General features: G+C 44.4%; 1 protein-coding gene across 8 annotated transcripts in view; it reads right to left on the bottom strand.

The window, feature by feature from the left end:
* MBNL3 (muscleblind like splicing regulator 3) overlaps positions 1 to 19,436 on the bottom strand; it is a 122,806-nt gene that overhangs the window by 13,561 nt on the left and 89,809 nt on the right. For 7 of the 8 annotated variants that reach the window (XR_012160639.1, XM_073358508.1, XM_073358510.1 and 4 more), the window contains 5 exons: positions 16,318 to 16,518; positions 14,286 to 14,522; positions 6,314 to 6,464; positions 3,630 to 3,665; positions 402 to 496 (listed from right to left, as the gene is read on the bottom strand). Coding sequence is in view for 7 of the 8 variants with exons in the window: in XM_073358508.1 (XP_073214609.1) it covers positions 402 to 496; positions 3,630 to 3,665; positions 6,314 to 6,464; positions 14,286 to 14,522; positions 16,318 to 16,518 (720 nt within the window). In the remaining variant the exon portion in view is untranslated. The remainder of the gene's footprint in view (positions 1 to 401; positions 497 to 3,629; positions 3,666 to 6,313; positions 6,465 to 14,285; positions 14,523 to 16,317; positions 16,519 to 19,436) is intronic. The other variant, XM_073358515.1, reaches the window with a different exon arrangement.

Raw genomic sequence — 19,436 nt, 5'->3', positions numbered from 1 at the left:
CTCTTTTCTTTGTGAGTTTTACAGCCCAGTTTTGCACAACTCCCGAGGTCGGTAGAATGTGGAGACACTTCAGAGAAGCTTCCAGGCTTATGGATGCTTCTCCAACCTACATTTGAACCCTGGCCCTTCCAAGGCTCGCCCATCCCTGGGCTATTACCGCAATTACTTCAGAACCACCCAGCCCAATGAGCCAGTGCTCCCTTACCAATCCCAAAAGTATACATGCTGCCTTTCGAAGGGCCCAATCCTGTGTAGGGCAGAGTGCCTTGTCGGAGGTTCCAAACGCCCTCAGCCCCTCAAGGACACAAAGGGACTTAGAGGGGCTCAGCACCTCCTAGGATCGGGCCCTCAGAGTCATCTAGTTCTGAACATGTGAAAGAAAGCTATTTAAAGGGCCAAACCTGATTGGCTGTAGCTGTTGCAGCGAAGGGGACGCTGGTGGCAGGTGTTGTTGCTGCAGACACAGTGGTGGGCGTAGCACCGTGCATCATGGGCACTTTCAGTAGGGAACCATGGAAGCGACATACGGGAGGGTGGAGCATTTATGTAACCATGGCAACATGTGGTGGATTTGGGGGCGTGGCAGGTATCACAGCAACAAGCCATGTGACATCGTCATGAAGGATACACCAGGGCGCAGCATGCAATCACAGTGCAAAGCAAGACAGCGTTGGAAAAAAAATAAACAAGAGAAAAGGGGAAAAGCCAATTACAATTATAATTAAGGAAAAAACTAAAACATTCTCAACACTTAGTACATTTATAAGCAGAACAATGATGTATTAGACTCGAAGGGCCAAATTTCCAAAGGAGGATGGGACGGGGTGTGCTGGCAAAACACTCATGTCACTGCGTGCATGTGGGTGGCCAGACATGCAGCGAATGCAAGTTCCCTTTGTGGGTGCATTTTGGAGAGTGCACCCATCCCAACCGGCTTTGAAAGTTTGCCCCCAATTATGAATTAAAAGTACATGGTGCACTTCATAGCAAATTTTCCAACAAGACATTGTCGTCATGGCACATATTACAGCTACGATCCCACTGGGTAACATGGCTAACAGCTGCAACATCCTTTTAAAGGTGTTCTCTCCCCTCTCTACAACAGGGCCTTCCCCTGGGTACAGAACAGAGCTGATGGCACTATGAATGAGGGACTGGCCACCTGAGCGCTGTACGTACAGATTCACCATGTTTTCTTTCTATACAATTCTAGAGGATTTGGCAAAATTCCCTCTTGGGGTGAGGAGGGGGGAAAAATTCCAAATATTTACAATCCACCTCAACAAAAACAGCCCCCGAAATGATAAATGGACAGTAATTCTATAGACAACCATGACACACAGTAGAGATCTGTAATCTTTCTGTCAGACTCAGAAAGCTTTGCTTTTACATCACACAGCAGTTAGAGGAAGCACTGCCAACACATGCAGATTGCATTCCAGTGGACAGCACTTTATAGAGGAAGGGAGACGGCTGCTTCCTGAGGAACTGGTGGGGACTTTACGAGCTACGACTGCCCTTGCAAACGTGTGCAATAAAGAGAAGAGCATGAAGATCTGCTCAACCCTTGCTTCTCATGCCAGAGCCCCACTAGCATCAGCGGGAGTTAGACAAGCACCTAATGGGGAGTAGAGACCCGTTTCAACTGGCCATACATTGGCCTGGTGATATTCAGGTGAGTTTAGTATACATTCAGCAAAGGGGATTCCTGTTAAGAGCTTGCTGGCAGGCATTGATAATGGCGTGCACCCGTCTGTCCTGATCCCAGCCTCTCTGCTGTGGATCGCTAGCTGCCAGCAGCCCTGCTTACACAGATACAGACCATGGTTGTGTATGTGATTTTCTGTCATACCCTAACAGTGTCACAGGCTCCCTGCACAGCCCTGGGGGAGATGCTGGAAGGACTTTAGATCTGTCCTCTGCCCTGGCTGCAGTTATATAAACAGTCTTGGGGTCTAAAGGTGTGGGTTGGGGTGGGTGCTCCACCCAATGATGGGGGAATGGGAAACGAGGAGGGCCCTGCACCTGGCAACTGGGGGACGGGGATCAGGGAGGGCCCGCATCCAATGACTGGGGCATCGGGCAGGATGCACTTGGGACTGGAAGTGTGTGTTAGGGCACACTCCGAAGCTGGGCCTTTGATCACTCCCTGTAGCCTTAATGGAAAAGCTATGAACCAAGGTACACACACTCTTTTAGGGCAACATCCCATATGCTTTCTTCTCCAGCTGTCTGATAGGGACCCCGTTAGCAGGCTCCCAGCTTTACTCCTCAGAGCAAGGGCGAGTTACAGGACCTGATACTGCTCTCAGCGCAGCCTGAGTGGGCGGTAAGTGCATTGATGTCAGTGGAATCTTCTGAGAGCAGAATCGGGCCCAGCACCCGGGAGATGGGCACTCCACCAGGCCTTCATGCTCGGAAGCAGAAGCAGTCCAGCCGGGTGTGCGTCTGCATTCTCCTTGCACTGCTCTTGCCTCAGCCTGGAACAGTACACGAAGCAGCAGAGCCCACCACATCCATGGGATCTGGTTGCCCAACTCTTCCGGAAGCAAGTCAATGCTGGAACCAGCGCCTGGCTCCACAGGCTGGCAACCTGCAGGCGTACAGGGCTCTGAAAGTCATGGCCACCACCGGGTGTTATGGCCTACTGGGTAGGAAAGGAGTTTTGCGCAGCTCAAGAGGTTGGTAACAAAAGCAATAGCACTTAACTCATTTCTGCTAATAGGCTTTCAGATCCCCCCGCACCTGCCCAACCTGTGCTCCTTGGAGAGTCTACATTCGTTTTAGAACTACTGCTCCACCCCTCCCCAATGGTATGGTCTGAGAGCACTGGACTATTACTGGTCTAGCTCCATCCCAGAGCGAAGGCCGAAAGTCCATCCTTAACTTACCCTGCTACACCCAGCTATGAGGGCGAGTGAGGAGCCTCCCCCTACGGTTTGCACAACGTCTGATTCTTAATATGAACCAGGCACAATTACAGTGGGTATATGGGTCACGACATTCTGAGCCTGAACTCTCTGGTTCCAGCATTGACAGCAGTTTCTCCTTAGCATTTCCTTCTCGGGTGGGGTTCAGTCACAGTGTCAGTGTTATCTTGACATGGGTTTGGGGATCTGCACAGCACACAGACAATTTCCTCAGCAGCATATTTAAGAGGCAGATCTCCAGCTGGCGCAAACCAGAACAGCTCCGCTGACTTACAGAGCCATGCAAATTTACGGCAGCTGAGGGTCTGGGCCTCAGTGCATCTCTGATTAGAACAATATTATTTTTTCAAAAAAATCAGCGTTAAGAGAGATTAAACATTCTTAGAGGCGGGACTCAAATCCAACCTACAATGTGCTGGATGCCTGATAGTCAAGCCACAAGAATCGTCCCATGGCCATTTCCTTTCACTACATGGCCAAATTCAGACCACAAAGATACTTGTGCGTAAAGCAGATCGTTTTGTTAGTCACATGAATTACCGCGTTGCACAGAAATGAAAGGGATACAACCATCTGAGCCATCAAGACGACTGGATAGTCAATCACACCACTCAGCCACCCACGTTCTCACGGACGCACAGTAACTCGCTGTCTCTTTCAGGTTAGGGAAAGTTGAGAAGTTTGTGTAGAGAAACCTACCAACGCTTGCAGTGGGAGTCATGCACAGTACTGACCCTGCACACCATGCAGTGAAGCGTGGAAAGATGAACAAAAGGGATATTTCATTAGTGAAGCGTTAGTGTTAGAAATAACTTTACTCAAAGCAGGTGTTCTCTTTGCAGCATTCAGTATTAAAGCACATGCAAAAACAGATTCTGCATATTGATACGTAGATATTTTAAACTCAGTTTTAAGATCACAGCAAACCAAAATCATTCTTGGATTCTTGGGTAGAGAATATATTTCCCCTACCCCTCTCGGAATTAAGTGATGAGTTGCACCATGAGAGTTGGGGTCAGTCTGGACTATTTAATATCAAGCATGTCAGTTTCTTTTTTGGAGGGTGGGGGGAAGAATGGATATTTTAGCACAATTAACACATCACTTTACAAATATACAAACTGATCATGCTAAAGACAGTGTTTCACTTGCAAGAATTGCACCTTCTGAAGTCTTTGTCTGGTGTAAGATGGGCAAGACAGCAGGACAGGCAAAGAGGTTACTCTGCAAGCAGGTGTCGTTTGTTTAAAGTCTCTATATTAAGCTGAAAGAGGCAGTTTGTCTGGTCTTGATACAGCCATAACAGTGGTGCTATTTCAGACATATGCAGTGACTTCCTTCGTGCAGCGCCCCAAATGATCAACTGTGCACCTGATCACTGTATAACTGACACAGGAAAAACGAATCGATGCAAACATTTTACCTGGCCTCACGCTGGCACAGTCTGCCTGGCTGTCACCCTCCAACCCAGAAACTAGTGTCTGAATGGAGCTGACCGCATAAAAGCAGAGGCCAAACTGCAGGGCTGCAGTGATGATGAACGTTCATACGATGGGGTGAGAGGCTGCAGCCCTATGGAAAACCAACATATAGTGCAGCAGTGTGGGATGGGAATATTTTGATGGCTAAGGTCGACTCTTCGGTTCTTTGGAGCATCAAAGAAATCTGCATTTACTGGATTTGCTTTAAAAAAAACAAACACACTTATTTTCTGGTTGATGATTTGGTCTGGTCAGACCAATGCTAAAGTCTCCAGATACTAGCAGGTGCCAGCAAATAGCCCTACTGTGCATCAGGCCCATGTGTGACTCCATTGTCATTAATGGGAGTTGAGCCTGCATGGGTCAAAGGCATGATATGGCCATAAGAGTTTGAAGCAAAAGCTGTTGTTATTGTGCTAACACCACTAATACGCCTCGCTATGTAGATTTTGGTCACCGTGTTTCAGGAAGCTGAGACATGGAGCCAGGCTGAGTGACATGGCCTGTTAAGAAATTCTCAGTGCTGTCTGATGAGAGGCACCTCAGGAATCAGACAAAACATATACCCCAGCGGAAGGAATAGGTCCTTTGGCATCTAAAGGAGTTGCTCTGAGGTCAGCCCAACACTGCAAATAGTACTTTGCAGAGTACAATTAGAGATGCTTTCTACTTGCTCTCTGTCTGTCAACATAAAAAGCTACTAAACTGGAAGAAGTCTTATCCATTCCTGAAATCTGATTATTTTGAATTTAACGTGTGAATATTCCATCTTCTCTTTCCTAAAAGTTGTTGGCCTCTTTCCTTTATTAGCCAAAAACCAGAATATGCATGAAAAAGGGTTTAGGTTTCGGGAATCCAGATTTGATCGTCTAACTTGACAGCAGAAACTTCCTGTGGAAGGCAGATCTCATATCCCATTGCTCTCCCTCACTGGGCCATCTCTGGCTCTGAGGAGTTTTACCACCAACTTCATCTGGGACAGGCACAGGCCCACGATGGATTAATTTAAAAGGTGCTGTCAGAGGGAGGTTTTTGTGTATTTCTGTAAATATCATTGGGCAGGTGAATGTTTTTCAATGTTTAAAAAATAAAAAAAACTAGGCACAAATTCTATGATGCTTTGGCAAGGAAAATAATATTACCATCGAGAATGTTCTCAAATCAGCCGTGAATAATAACTTAACTGGCTAGTTGACGGTCTTATACCCCCACGCCCCAGTCAATATCTTTATTTATGTATGAATAACTGAACTGCATCTTTCAGTTTTATCTGGAGACTTTAAAGGCAGAATAAAAGCTTGGGAGTTAAACTGCTTTTAAAAAGGCCAAAAAACTGGCAAGAGGGAAATGTATGCCTTTAAGAAAGGATTTATGTAATTTACATGTATTAAAATGAGCCATTTCCTCTTTAAACATTGGGGCAGCTGAAACATTTAGAGTCACTGAGCTGTAATCACAAAGACTGGATGGATTAGATAGATACCTGAAGTTTTAAAAAGGGACACACAATTTTTCTAGAGAGGGATACAAAATACGTTGAAGTGACCTGATAGTGCTACCCAAGAGTCCAGGAAGCAGTTTGGGATTCACCAACTGAACGATAAAGATGAGCAACAAGTAGTATGAATTAGAGAAACATCTGGCCATTCGTCCTCATTTGATTACAAAAAGAATGACCAAGAAGGTACCTTTAAAAGTATGAAGCTTTGAATTGTAGTAAGTGAAGGAAAAAGTCAAACAACAAACATTAACATTCTGTGGCTTTTGTAAAAGAAACACCCCACACCGCTGTTCTGTATACATTTTGCTAAGGTCTGTTACAAATCCACTCATTAGCTCACTCTCTAGGAGAACACTTCTTGTACCAGAAAGAATGACGGAGAAAGTGACAAGAGGCCTTACCTGTAGGGATAAATGCAGGCTGTTGCAACTGCATGCTAGCTAGAGCCTGTTGGTAGTGGAAAACGCTCGGGTTAAAGACTGTGGTGGCACCATTGTTTTTTTCAAGTGCTGGCCTCTTTGGTAAAGGTTGAAGTGCACCAGGCGGCAGGGCCTGTGGATGAGGGATTCGTTAAAGACAAGTAGCAAAAAAAGGGAAAACAAAATTAGACAAAGCATGCAATAAATATGATGGAGCCTGGCCTGCAAATCTCCTGCAACTGTATCAATTTAGCAAGACAAGAAACAGAAGAGCAGCTAATCATGGTGAAGTAGTAGGTAAAGTCACAGGTTTACTAGGTAAGCAGTTAGTAAAGACAAGAAGAGAGGGTCCAAAAATAAGAGCACTAGGAATGCTAAGGAAGCTTCTCAATCGGACTGATTTATGCGCACAGGGAAAAGAAGGAAATCATTTGGGCAGGACACAACAAAAAGCAGTTGCAGGCAACAAGTATTTTAAAACGATCAGCGAAGAGAAACACAGACAGCAATTTAGAATGAGAAGATTAGCATAAGCAACAGCGCAGCAGAAAAAATGAGATGCTTGCCTCTGCTAATGTTGTTTGTTTAAATATCTGCCTATGTGTGTGAGCATATTTACATGGAGATTGTATTTGTACTAGGGTGGCAAAGTGGTAGCAGCTGCCAGTTATATGCCTGGGTTTCTACTCGTTACTAGAGATGATGAACAATACTTAATATTGGGCCTGATTCTCCTTTCACTTACGACAGCTTTACACCTCTAGCAATGACCTTGACTTCAGCAGAGTTGCACCTGATTTACAGTAATGTAAGTGACACGAGCATCAGCCCTTTATGGTTTTATGTTCTTTAGAATATAAATATTTCTTGCTGACAGTTTATATGGAACATGTCTAGTGACAAGGCTGGGGTTTGTCTTCCTAAGCAGCAAATCTTCTCCTTTTGTTCTATCACATTACAGCACCTCCACTCAGTCAAACCTGTTTCATGATCAGACTTTAACCTAGCTCAGGAGCTTTTCTTGGTAAGTTACTCATCCTTCATAAAGTGTGTCTCAACAACACAGTTGTAAGTCAAGTTCTTAGGAAACAAGGAGCACGGCTAATGATTTACAGCTTTTCATTGTACCAAGGGAGAGAATTTCATTCCCCGCCCCTCCACACACATTGTGATAGGAAAGGCTGCCTTTCAGTTACCCCTACAATCCTTCTGCATGTAAATTTCCTTTGACTTCATTGAGATTTCAGGCAAGTGGAAGCCATACAGGATCAGGTAGTTTCTGCCTGGCTGATGGAATGTAGCAAAGAGATGGCTGGCAAATAGGATTATCTGTTTCAATCACTCCTATTTCTTCAAATGAATGCAAGTCAAGGTTCTGAAGCAAAAAGAGCTTTAGCTAACAAAGGGTTAAGGCTACACACAGAGCACATGTCAAACGACACGAGGAAAGCAGCTTATAAATGGCATGAATGGAAATATACAGTAGACTCTATCCATTAAAACTTCCAACCGTTTGTCGCTGCACAGAAACAGGTTTCACTGAAGTTTTAAACTGCTACAGGAGACTGCGCATCTGAGAAATGTCCAACCAGGTACCTCCAGGGAAAATGTGACGACCTTATGCCTGTGTTCCCAGGGCTATTTTTGTTTGGGTTTTTGTTCCAATGCAATCAATTTACCAGAAGCAATTCTACTTGCAAAAGCTGCTCTCAGATAAGCACACCACTCCCACTGAAGCCTGTGTGTATCCAAGGGCAGAATTTGGACGAGGAGTATCTCTCTAGACTTAGCTGGTCAATTATGGAGACAGCAAGTGTAAGTGGTTTAAAGTTTTCAAATGTGGGTACTGAAAGGTAAGCACTTAAATCCACATTTAGAGACCTATCAAAGAGGCCTCATTTATAGAGGTGCAGAACCTGAACATTTCATATTTCCCTGATAATTATGGGATAAAGAGACTTTCTCCCTGAAGACTATATATATGGTCATCCTACATAAACATAGAACATGTATACGTATAGGTATGTATGTGCTGTTCCTCCATTCTTGAGCCCGGCCCCTCCACTTCCTTGAAAGAAGGTATGCTGTTTCACACCGACCGAAGATCTGGCCCATGTAGGCTCATATATGAATCACGGCCAAAAGGAAAAACCTTCTTTTTCAGGTATTTCCCCAAAAACTCAGATAGGAGGTCACTAATTACAGTGAAGCAGCTTGCCATCTGCCTGGTAGAGAACCACAGACTCACTGCCCTACTGAACAAGGGCACATGTGGTATCGCATGGGAACTATCCAGAGTTCAGATGTTAGAGATAGCATCTGGGTGCCTGTCTCTGCTTCCATTTCAGAGCTGTCAGCCAGGTGATGGCCTTTGGGCTGTTCAGTTCCATGACGGCTCTCCCAGGGTGGCTGTCAGTTTGCTGGGAAGAGACCCTGAAGACACTTCCCTGAAGTGCCTGACTGCCATATATGCTACCAGGCGGGGCAAAGATTGGGGAAAGGTGGAGGATTTGGGTGGGAAACATCCTCCTGTCAGGATGTGTGTTGCTTCTCCAGGCAGTCTACAAAGCTCCAGTGTTCTGTGCTGTTGAAGCCACTGGACCCATGATTTGGCCTGAAGTAAAGAGCAATACCATATCGAATTGAAAAGGCAGGGCGTGTGTGGAGAGGCAGAGCTGGAATCTGGCCAGGACATTGGGGGCAAACAAGACTAAATCTTGTGAGAAACGGGACGAGATCTTTAATGGCTTCAAACAGTCAGGGCCTGGGGTTCAGCAGCTCATGGGGACAGTGCCACTTCCGGTGGCACATTTCCCATGCTATCGTGCACTGATTCCCCAGGGGACAGCCTGACCTGCTGAATCAGCCAAGGCGCTCCCTGCAGCACCCACACTGGGCAGCAAGGGGGTCATGTGCAGCCTGTGAATGGTGAGCTGGACCGTGCTCAGGCAGGGATGTCAATTATTTGTGATTCGTGCTCTGTGATGGGTCACCTAAACGACATGGGATAGTTTCTGCTCCCTGGCCTGATTGAGGCTGACCTGCATTTGTGTGCTAGTCATCCCTGCGTTCACACATGAATACAGGTATGGCAAAGAGAGTCATTCCTCAAAGCAGCGTGTAAAGAAACCTTTATGTCTGAATGGCTGAGTGACAGTGGATAAAAACAGGATGCTGCCCGCCTGGCTGAATCCAAATACGATTCAGAACTGGCCAACGTGTTGGTTAATAATTTCCCCTCTTACTTATGCTGTTCATGCAGGATGTTTACTAGCCACTCAAAGTTTTACTTTGACAGCAATCTCTTTGGGGCAGGGATTGTCTTTTTGTTCTGTGTTTGCACAATGGCTCCTGGCCATGACTAGAGTTCCTTGTGATATGGTAACACAAATAATACATAATAATTTCAAAGGGACTGAGGAGGGCACTCCATAAATATCAGAAGCAACCTGAGCACTCTCTTTGTCAGATGATTTTTATACACTACCCTAGGAAATTATTTTTTTGGTGCAGGATCCAACACCAAATGTTCCAAAATCCAGGCTGTTCTGAGGACAGCAGCGTGGCTGCAGGCAGCAAGCACTCAGCTATTCCATGGTAGGAAGACTATTAAAGTTACTTAAGCATTTTGGGCTAGAGGCCAGATCTGTAAAGATATTTAGGTGCCTGGAGATGGAGATAGGTGCTGAGTGGAATTCTCAAAAGCCCCTAGAGCCCAGATCCACAAAGGTGCCCTCTCTGCATCTTTAGGAACCCAAATACCTTTAAAAATCTGACCATATCTCCTCCAGTGCAGTGGTTTTCAACCTGTGTAAGATTTCCAATAGGGTCCACACCTCCATTCAAAAGGTTTTAGGGGTCCACAAATGAAAAAAGGATGAAGACCACTGCTCTAGTCTGTCCACGTTCTGCTTCCGAGGATGGAGAGGGGAGAGTCAACGTGAGTTCTTTTCCACCTGTCATGCCTCCAGGACTGGGAGTGGTGGTTTTTGGGAGGACATGACATCCACGGCGGGAATTCTCAGATAGCCAGCCAGGCTGGCTTTGTGCCAGCTGACTGGCACAAATCAGCTACAGCAAGAGCCAGCAATAGGCCTTTGTTGTTTCCTTTTTGTACGCTCTAACTCTGATGGCAGTGAATGGAAGCTGGTGCCCTAACAAGATTTCCTAGGTAGCTGTTGAGAGTGTTATTCAATATTCTGATGGGGAATTCTACTGCCCATTTAAACAAAAATATGAAGTCTTAAAGGGTCCTTGCCCTAAAAATTACACCTCTATTGTAAAACATTCACCCAATAGAGGGTTTAAACAAATGTGTTAATCTCTCAACCTCTAGACTAGCTGATCAGCCACCGACCAGAACCAACTCCCATGGAAATCGGTGGGAATCTTCCCAGAGATGTCAATGGGCTTTGGAGCAGGTTCTAAATCTGGGCCCTGTCCTCTTCAGTGTGTCCCTTTAAGGATTGTAATTACTAGCAAAAAATTGCAGTGTCCAGTGAGTTTCCTGTTTCCTTCAGTGGTAAACATTTCCATTCCTCTCCCAGAGGGATGGTTTCTTTTCCTAGGCTGTCATGGTCACTGCCTTTGAGGAAGAAGTGGGTAAAACAGTATCTCAAATGGGGCGGATCGAAATCCCAAGTTTTTGGAAAATCTCAACAAGACTGAACAGATTAAGAAAAAAATAACTAGTAAAAATTAATATCCTGTCGTACAGCCCACATAAAACAAAAAAACCTCAGCCTGAAACAACTGGCAATAAAGCCCTCACTGTTGGGGTTTCTAAGGATAAGGCGGCTGGACACATGACAAGAGTGGCTTGAATGGTGTCTCCATATTTAGGCTTGGAAGGATTGGATTTTTAATCAGTAATTGTTGGTAAGCGGTGATTTCACCGTAAACACACACACGGATGAAAAAATATTTCCATTGAGAACAAATGACATTTGCAGATGAGCAAAGTAGGAAAAATGCTGCTTGAGAACATATTAGGGTTTGATTTAAGGCTATTTACTTGTAATTGTGACATGTGATGTTGGAAATTTGTGTTCTAGCAGTTTTAAAACTTTAACTTTTTTTAATCTCAGTGTCCACTGTCATTAAATAATTGTCTGATCTTCCTATTGTCTGAAATCCGCCCCCCTTAATTTCCTGCAACTGTGAAAATTTACATCAATAAAAATAAAAAAAAGCTTAAAACCCATAATTTTGTGTAACCGTCCAAATTTAAATCAATAAACACTGAAAAAAATGCTTAAAAATATCAGTATTATCCCTCAAAATGATAAAAAAACAAAATGACAGAATTCTGCCAAGCCTATCTATATTGTAGTCCCAGGGTTCTCTGACACATTCAATGCCTTTCAGAAAGGAGGTGTGAAAGACATCCTACTATGCCCCATGTTTCACAATCCCACAGATGCTGGTGTTTGAAAACAGGCGGATTAAAAACAGTGTGATAATTAAATGGCTCCAGAAATGCATCTGGGTTTCCTGAAGAAAAGCTCAGATCATGAATATTTTCCAAAGGCCTAAACAGAGAAATGCACTGTTTGGGCACGGACTGTCGTGTCTGAAAGAACGTTGTAACATTTCAGCTCAGGATGGGCAGTCTCCTCATGGCGCAACACAAAGTAACCAATGAAAAGGTATTCATGCAATCTAAGATGGTCACATGCAAAGCAAGAAGGTGAAAGGTCCAAGTACCAGGTCAAAGGTTGCCTCGAGGGGTCGCTTCAGTGATCTGACAGCTGGCTGAGTCTTAATTAGCAGGCAGCGAGCACATGATGGCAATGGGCCAAAGGGGGGGTTCAAGCACGACAACAAAAAACAGCAAGCAAAGGTGCGTCAAAAGGAGAGCAACATTGTGGATAGGTGAAGAGAAAAAAAAAATGAATGCATTATACAATATATTAAAAAGACTAGGCATGCACAACATGGGGGGTTCGCTACAGTTAATTAGTCAGCTGTTTTCTCTTGGCAATCTTTAAGGTCAAAGCAATCCCCCTCACAGATCACAGAAAGCATTTGACCTAACTAATTTCACTGCAGCTCATGATGTATCAGCCTATAGCTACTTCAGAATTAGTTGGTGGACCTGAGTTCTTTTTAAACCATGTTTTTCATGCTTTATCCAATGATATGGCTCGGCATGCCAGACTTAGGGCTTGAATCTGCAGCGACACAGCACACGTGAGTCAGTGGGGACTGCTCGTGAAAAGGAAGGCGTGCCTGCTCAGGAAGGGTGCTCTGGCACATGCTTAAGTGTTTTTCTGAATTGGGGCCCAACAGCCTGATCTGAATCCCACTGACTTCAGCAGAGTGAGATCAGGCCCCAAGTGAGTAAAGTTACTTGTGCATTAAGTGCCTGCAGGATGGGCCTTTCAGATAGATCTTCCTGAGCTTTTAGGAGATGAATGGATCCACAATCTACTTGACAGGGGCTTGTTCAGATGCTTTGCATCATATGTGATTCTTGATGAAAGCTCAGAAGCCATTCTTTTCTTTTTTAAATTATTATCACCAGATACAAGAAATGCATCAAATCTCCAAAACTGAATGAATAATGGAAACTGTTTTTGTAGTAAGTGTGTTGCAACAAGCAATCAATAAATATTTTAAAGGTACTAGTTAATGGCATACAAATAGGGTTAATTACTTTGATGACAGGAGCCGGCAGCATGAATAAAACATGCATTGGCTTTAATTTAGTGTAAGTGTCCTAGGTAACTAGTAAAAAGTAAAAACACATGAGTTTACATTTTCCTGACCAAAGATCTGAGTGAAGTAGAGCTGTTCTTTCAACAACAAAAATAATCAAGAACTGCTACTCCCCTCCCTTTTTACAAATAAACTGTGTAGGGCAGATAAACCCTAATATAAATTGGTTCCTCATATACATCCTTCCATGGATTCTACTAGAGGACAGCTGTTTTATTCATATAATCCAGGGCACACGTAATATTGCTTAGTGCCTGAAGGATAATTGCTTCCAGTTTTTGCATTATGTTTCATCATGAATGGAAAGTACCCTCTCTTGCTATCTGCGGGGAAAGTTGCTCCATAAAAGCCAATTAGTCTTAATTCATTAGCATTTCTAAATCAGCAAAAGAAGAACCGTTTTCAATATTAAATATCCATACAAGAATGCACAATAGCAATAACTCCTCCTCCAGACACAGTACCTCATGTCTGCAACTGGGCTTTGCTACCTTTTGAAATGTACTTATGGTACCATATCCTCAGCTGTGTAAATGGATGCAGCTCCACTGAAGTGAACAGAGCTGCATCCATTTACACTCTGGCCCATGCGTACTAAAGCTCCCTTGGCTTGTTTTTAGACCTTTATTTATCACTATGCTGCTTTGGGATGCAAAGACTCCAATTAAAATGCACTCAGAACTTGATTCTGTCTGGTGCTGAGCACCACCTTCTAGCTACGGAGCATCTTCATCTCCCTTTGACTTAAGGGAATCATCGCCTCAGAGGACTGAGCCTTAATAACAGCACAATGCTGCTTAGTTTTCTAGAATCAGCGGGTGAAATCCTGGCTCCACTGAAGTCAACAGTTTTGCCATTGACTTGAATGGGGCATGTATATTACCCATTCAGTTTGTAATCAGATTGGCTTTGCACATTATTCAGACTAAAATGGTAGCCCAGGCTTGCACAGGGAAAAGTTTGTGTTCATTGTTAGTGAAGTTGCATTAATGTTTGATGCATTTCACTCCATAATGTCACGTCGGAAGACCATGAGCTTTGCCATCACATCCCCAAACAATGAGATACGATACATCATGCTACACTGATTACAATGAAGGGATGGAGAGATGGACACACTCTCAGCTCATCACACAGACTTTTCCTAATACTTAGCATCACTTTTCTACTTCCTGCATATATAAAATCTTTTCATAATGGCTCTATGGTTTGATACAGCAGGTCATGCCCTTACCATTGCAGTTGCAGCTGTCTGGTTCACCTGGTGTTGAGCTGCCTTGATTTTGGCTTGCAGGTGTGCAGGGGGATGAAAGTACTTGCATTTCTCCCTAGAGCATCGGCCTTTGATGTAATCCATGCAAACTGTAACAGTGTTTTCATTTGTGTCTATCATTGCAATATCTATGGGGTGAGCATAACGGCAATCGTTCTCACCACGTGTGCAATTTCCACGCTGAAACTCTCGGCAAACCTTAAAAGAAAGTCACATAGTTGAGCACGACATTGAGTTAGCCTTCTCTCAGCATGTTCAACCAGGGATGGCAGTTGAGAGGGTTGCCTTACACTCAGCAGAGCTGTGGTTCTGACTCTACACCCTTTAGTCCTGCTGGGTAGCACTTCACAGTGCTATTCCCCATCAGTCCGGATGCAGAATCATGATCTGGGCTATTAACAATGGTAACAGGAAGCGTGGAACAGGACACGTGCAGAATTTAAACTTCCCAGGGTAAATTTTGGCTCCACTGAAGTCAATGGGTGTTTTGGCATTAACGTCCAGGGGCAAGTATTTTAGCCCTACCTTTAAGCTACATTTTAATTTCTGCCATTTTTGCCTTACTGAGATCTGAGTTTAAAAATATTCAGCAGAAAAGCATTCTCTCAAGCAATACATTAATGTACAAGGAGTAAGCTACTAACATTTGCAACAAGTCCTGCCTAAGGATATGCTGATCATTTTTCCCAATAAAACTGACCCACCAGTTACATGACAATGAGTTTGATGACAATGCATTAAAACCCAATAATGTGCTCTGAAGGCACCGACGGAACTGCCATCTTTGTGAAGGACAAGTTATTCCTTATACATTATGAATAACAAAATTTCAAAGGCACAGAGCCACATTTCTGTAAAATGGATCTTCAAGGTTTCCCTGATCTGGGGAATTTAGAAAGATCGCTAACTGATATATTGGGTCAAAATTCAGATGTCCTGATGCTAGTGGTCTCAGTTACACTCACTTATATGCTCAGGGACGGGTCAGAAGGACTGCAGCAGGAAAAGCAATCCCCCGGAGGGTGTAAAGGTGGAAGACAAAGAAGGGTGGTGGCTGAGGATTGAGTGACATTTTTTACACTGACGTCCTGAGAGATAATTTACACCAATGTTTGTGACCTCCTTGGAATTTGGGCCATCAGCCCTTAGCTCCTAAAATGTACTTTCAGTCTAAACTCAGCCCTTCTTTAGGTTTTCAACATACATACAGTATTAACACTCCCCAGGGTGCCCCCTAAATAAACACTGACTACACCGAGGAGGGTTGTCTTACTGGAAAAGACGTCTTTATGCTCAAAATGTTCATTCAATATTACACTTAAACTCCATGACCACCAACCCCCTCCCCACCCAACCTGGCCTCCCTAGAAGTGCGATGCCATAAGTCTGAAGGGAAACAAAATGAACACTGCCACCTCAGCAAGTGTCATTCGCATAGGGCCTGATCCAACTTCCCTGGAACTCAGTGAGAGTCTTTGTATCGACTTCAACAAGAACTGGACTGGGTCCAACTTAAAAAGAGGGAAGAGGCTGTCACCTCCTGTCCAGATTCTTATTCGAAGCATGTCTAACCTAACTCATCACTAAGGAAAGTTCTGCCTTAGGTGAGGTCACCCATTCATTTCTAAGTGTAACACCCATAGAAAGTGATTTTATCTGATTGTGACCTAACAGAAAAAAGTAAGACACCAAAGCACACTGAAATCAAGGGAGAGACCAAGCTCACAAGTTTCCAGCAACTTTGGCTTGGGCTCACAATGAGCACTGCAGGGTGTGGTAGCACCAACAACTTAAAAACTTCTTAACTCAGAGCAAGGGTCTCAAAATAGCATGCCTTGCAAAGAAAGGGGGTCAGATTCTGCCCTGACACACACCTGTGCATTGAAGGCCACAATGCTGTTCTGGATTTACACTGCTGCAACAGGGAGCAAAATTTGGCCCAATGTGCCCCTTAAATCCCCTTCCATAATATTGTGTTTTACAGTCCACATACCTCCAATTTATCCGTACGCATCAGTTTCTGAGCAACAGAGCCTCCCGGTACTGTAACAGTAGGATTTCCGGAAACCAAGACAGGCGTATTTGGTAAAAGCTCTGCAGGAACCAAGCCCATCCCAGGAGAAACATGACTTAGGTAGGGACTAAAAGCCATGGTGGGACTAGTTGCAAGTGATGGAGTCACAGGAAACGTAGTCTGCATGTAAGAAAAAGGAAAAATATGTTATCACAATGCTCGGTCTTGGATTATGGCAGTCAAAGTCTAGTTTGTAACACTGGAAACCCTTGTAGACAGCGTGGTTAGCAACATCAAAATGCTTTGCTTTTCAGTCTATTAATTTACTGTCATTTACGTGTGATCCATTTGTTTCTATTGACTCACATGAACGTGACACATTCTAAACAAAAGACTTCTTCATTTGTAAGAACAAAGAGTATCGATGATCTTTATAGTTTAACGACACAATTAAGAATGCAGGCCAGCAATCAGAGCAGGCGCAAATTAACCAGTCACCTCACTCCCAACCAGTTTCTCCCAAATTAATTTCTCCTTTACCTGACCCCTCGATGGGCCTATTCCTATAACATGCTAAGCATCCCGCAAGGTTGGGATCCATATCATTACCAACATCTGTGTTCCTCACACGGAAGCTATTATTTGCACACATCTGGCATTGTATTGGACCTGTCTGAATGAGAAGACCATTACATGAGGCTCACTAAACCTACAGCTAAGTCACCTTGTGCCATGATCTTGTCAGATCTCCCAAAGTAGGCAAGATCAGATAGGTTCAGTATTTGGAAGAGAAATGACCAAACAACACTCAGGTGACTTGGTAGGTGGTACTCTTCTCTCTGGGCCAGAACTAAAACAGTGCCCCGGTATGGCTTTAGGAGGAACTGGGACACTAGAGGTGTCATGTTCTGGATAAGACATAATACAAAGCTCTTGAGTCTGGACCACACGTGATCATTAAAGATCCCATGGCAGTTTGGTAAGAGTAGTAGAGTTGTTATCCAAGCGTCCTAACCAGTTTCCATCTTGGCAACTCCCCCAGCAAGGTCAGTTGGATAAGAGAATTTTCACACTCTCTTTTGGCCCAGATCTAGCAAAGCACTTAAGCAGGTGCTTAATTTTAAGCATGTATTAAGCAAGGGGCTGGGTACTGGACTAGATGATCTCTTGAGCTCCCGTCCAGCCCTCCACTTTGATAATTCCATATGCTTAAGTGCCTTGTCAGATCGGGGCCCTAAACGATTGCTGTGCATTGGGAAACTACTGCTATGTTTCAGGCCAGAAGTGACGCTCTCAGGAATGGGTGAGATGATGTGTGTGTGTGTAGTCAGTTTGTATGCCTTTGTACTTTGTAACATGCTTTGGGAAGGAAGACGCTACCGTGCTGAACACAAGAATATCCACCATTGCTGTCTTAGCAGTCGAAGCTTCTACTGGAGAATGTCGAAGTCACAGAAGTGATGGAATTTAAGGCCAGAAGGGACCACCTGATCACCTAGTCTGAGCTCCTGTATACCACAGGCCACCGGTGCCACCCAGCACCCACACACTAAACCCAATAACTGATACTAGACCCAACTGTGGCAGCCTTCAGATTTCCCTCAATTGGCAATGAATCTCTCCACTACAGCTGCAGTTCAGTGTAGCTGCAGTAGGAACACATGTGAATTAGTGCTGCCCCAAAACAATGGTCAGGCCAGATCTCACTCCTGATCTGTGAAAAATGCCAGCTGATACAGAAAGAAGCTGCATGCACGGCGGGCCCGATGCAAAGCCTGTAGAAGGCAATGGGAATCTTTCTATAGACTTCAATGGGCTTTGGATCAGGTCCAGAGCGAGGTGAGCATGGGGGTTTGTAATCATCATCGTTATCCTTCTCCATGACATCAGTTGCGTTCAATGTAAAATGTTGGTTATGACAAAACCCTATTTACACACTCACAAATCTCCAATTCTACTGTAGGCAGCTAGACTCACTGCTCAGCAATGAAAACAAGCCTATTCCAAGGAAATCACAAGCGTGTGCACACAGATGTGTGCACACAGACATGCTCATGCACAAATACAGACACACATGCTTGTGCACACAGGCGCACACACAGATAGACCCAGGTTTACGTTTGCTTTTTTATACCCAAAATTCTCTTTCAATTGTGCCAATTTCGGAAAAGCCACATGGGCACATTTTGTTTCTTGCCAGTTCCCTCACACTAGTACTCTCACATTCTAGCAAACACCTCGACTGTTGTGAATTGGAATACATTATCTACTCTCCTTTGCCCAAGGTAACGTCAACCCAAATACACCCCACGTTCCTGACTTAACAGCTATCTAGAATGACTCCACTTTTACACAGTTGTGGTGACAGCCAGCAGCATCTTACTTGTCTCTGGGACCATGGTAGGGTTAGGGGTGCAAGGCCATTTCCCAAATACATCCCACTGTGTGTCTCAGAATGAGTCGAGACAGGATGCTAAATCAGCGAAGCAGACACTGTCAATCTGGCAGAGCTAAAAAAATTCTCTCTAAGAGATGCTTCCAGTTTTCCTCCTTTGGGTCCACACCGATCTGGGGCCTGATCCAAGACCCATCAAAGTGGATGGGAGATTTTAAATATTACACCCTTGCGATTTCAGCACACAGCCCTTTAATAAATCACTTCCTTTTCTATTTCAATTCTCTGCAGCTCCCAGCCACACTATATCTTTTGTTGTTAGAAAAACTCTTTGAGGGTCCTGAAATATGTGGCTCCCTAAAACCGCGCCGCAGGTCAATGGAAGGCAGCAGCGCATAGACTGGTTTTATTTTTAGAAGCGCTAGTAATTACAGTGGCACCTGTTAAACGTCTGTTGGCATTGCCATTGTTAATCCTTTTTAAAAGATGCTTATAACCTGGTCAGTTCTAACAGCATCGGGCTGGAGCTTGACGCAGCCCTTGTTTTATGGACACACACCTCCACTGTGGCCCAAACTTTCCCGCATATGTGTGCTTAGGTGTGCATACAATTGGTGCTGACCTACATTACACCAGCTGCTCACGACCCCAGGGAGTCGAATGGCCATCCTGGCCAGGAGGGAGCGTGGCGGAGAAGCTCCTA

This window comes from Lepidochelys kempii, chromosome 9, assembly GCF_965140265.1.
Source record: "Lepidochelys kempii isolate rLepKem1 chromosome 9, rLepKem1.hap2, whole genome shotgun sequence".
NCBI lineage: Eukaryota > Metazoa > Chordata > Testudines > Cheloniidae > Lepidochelys > Lepidochelys kempii.
Note: the sequence above shows the minus strand (reverse complement) of the source record. Positions and strands in the feature narration are given on the sequence as shown.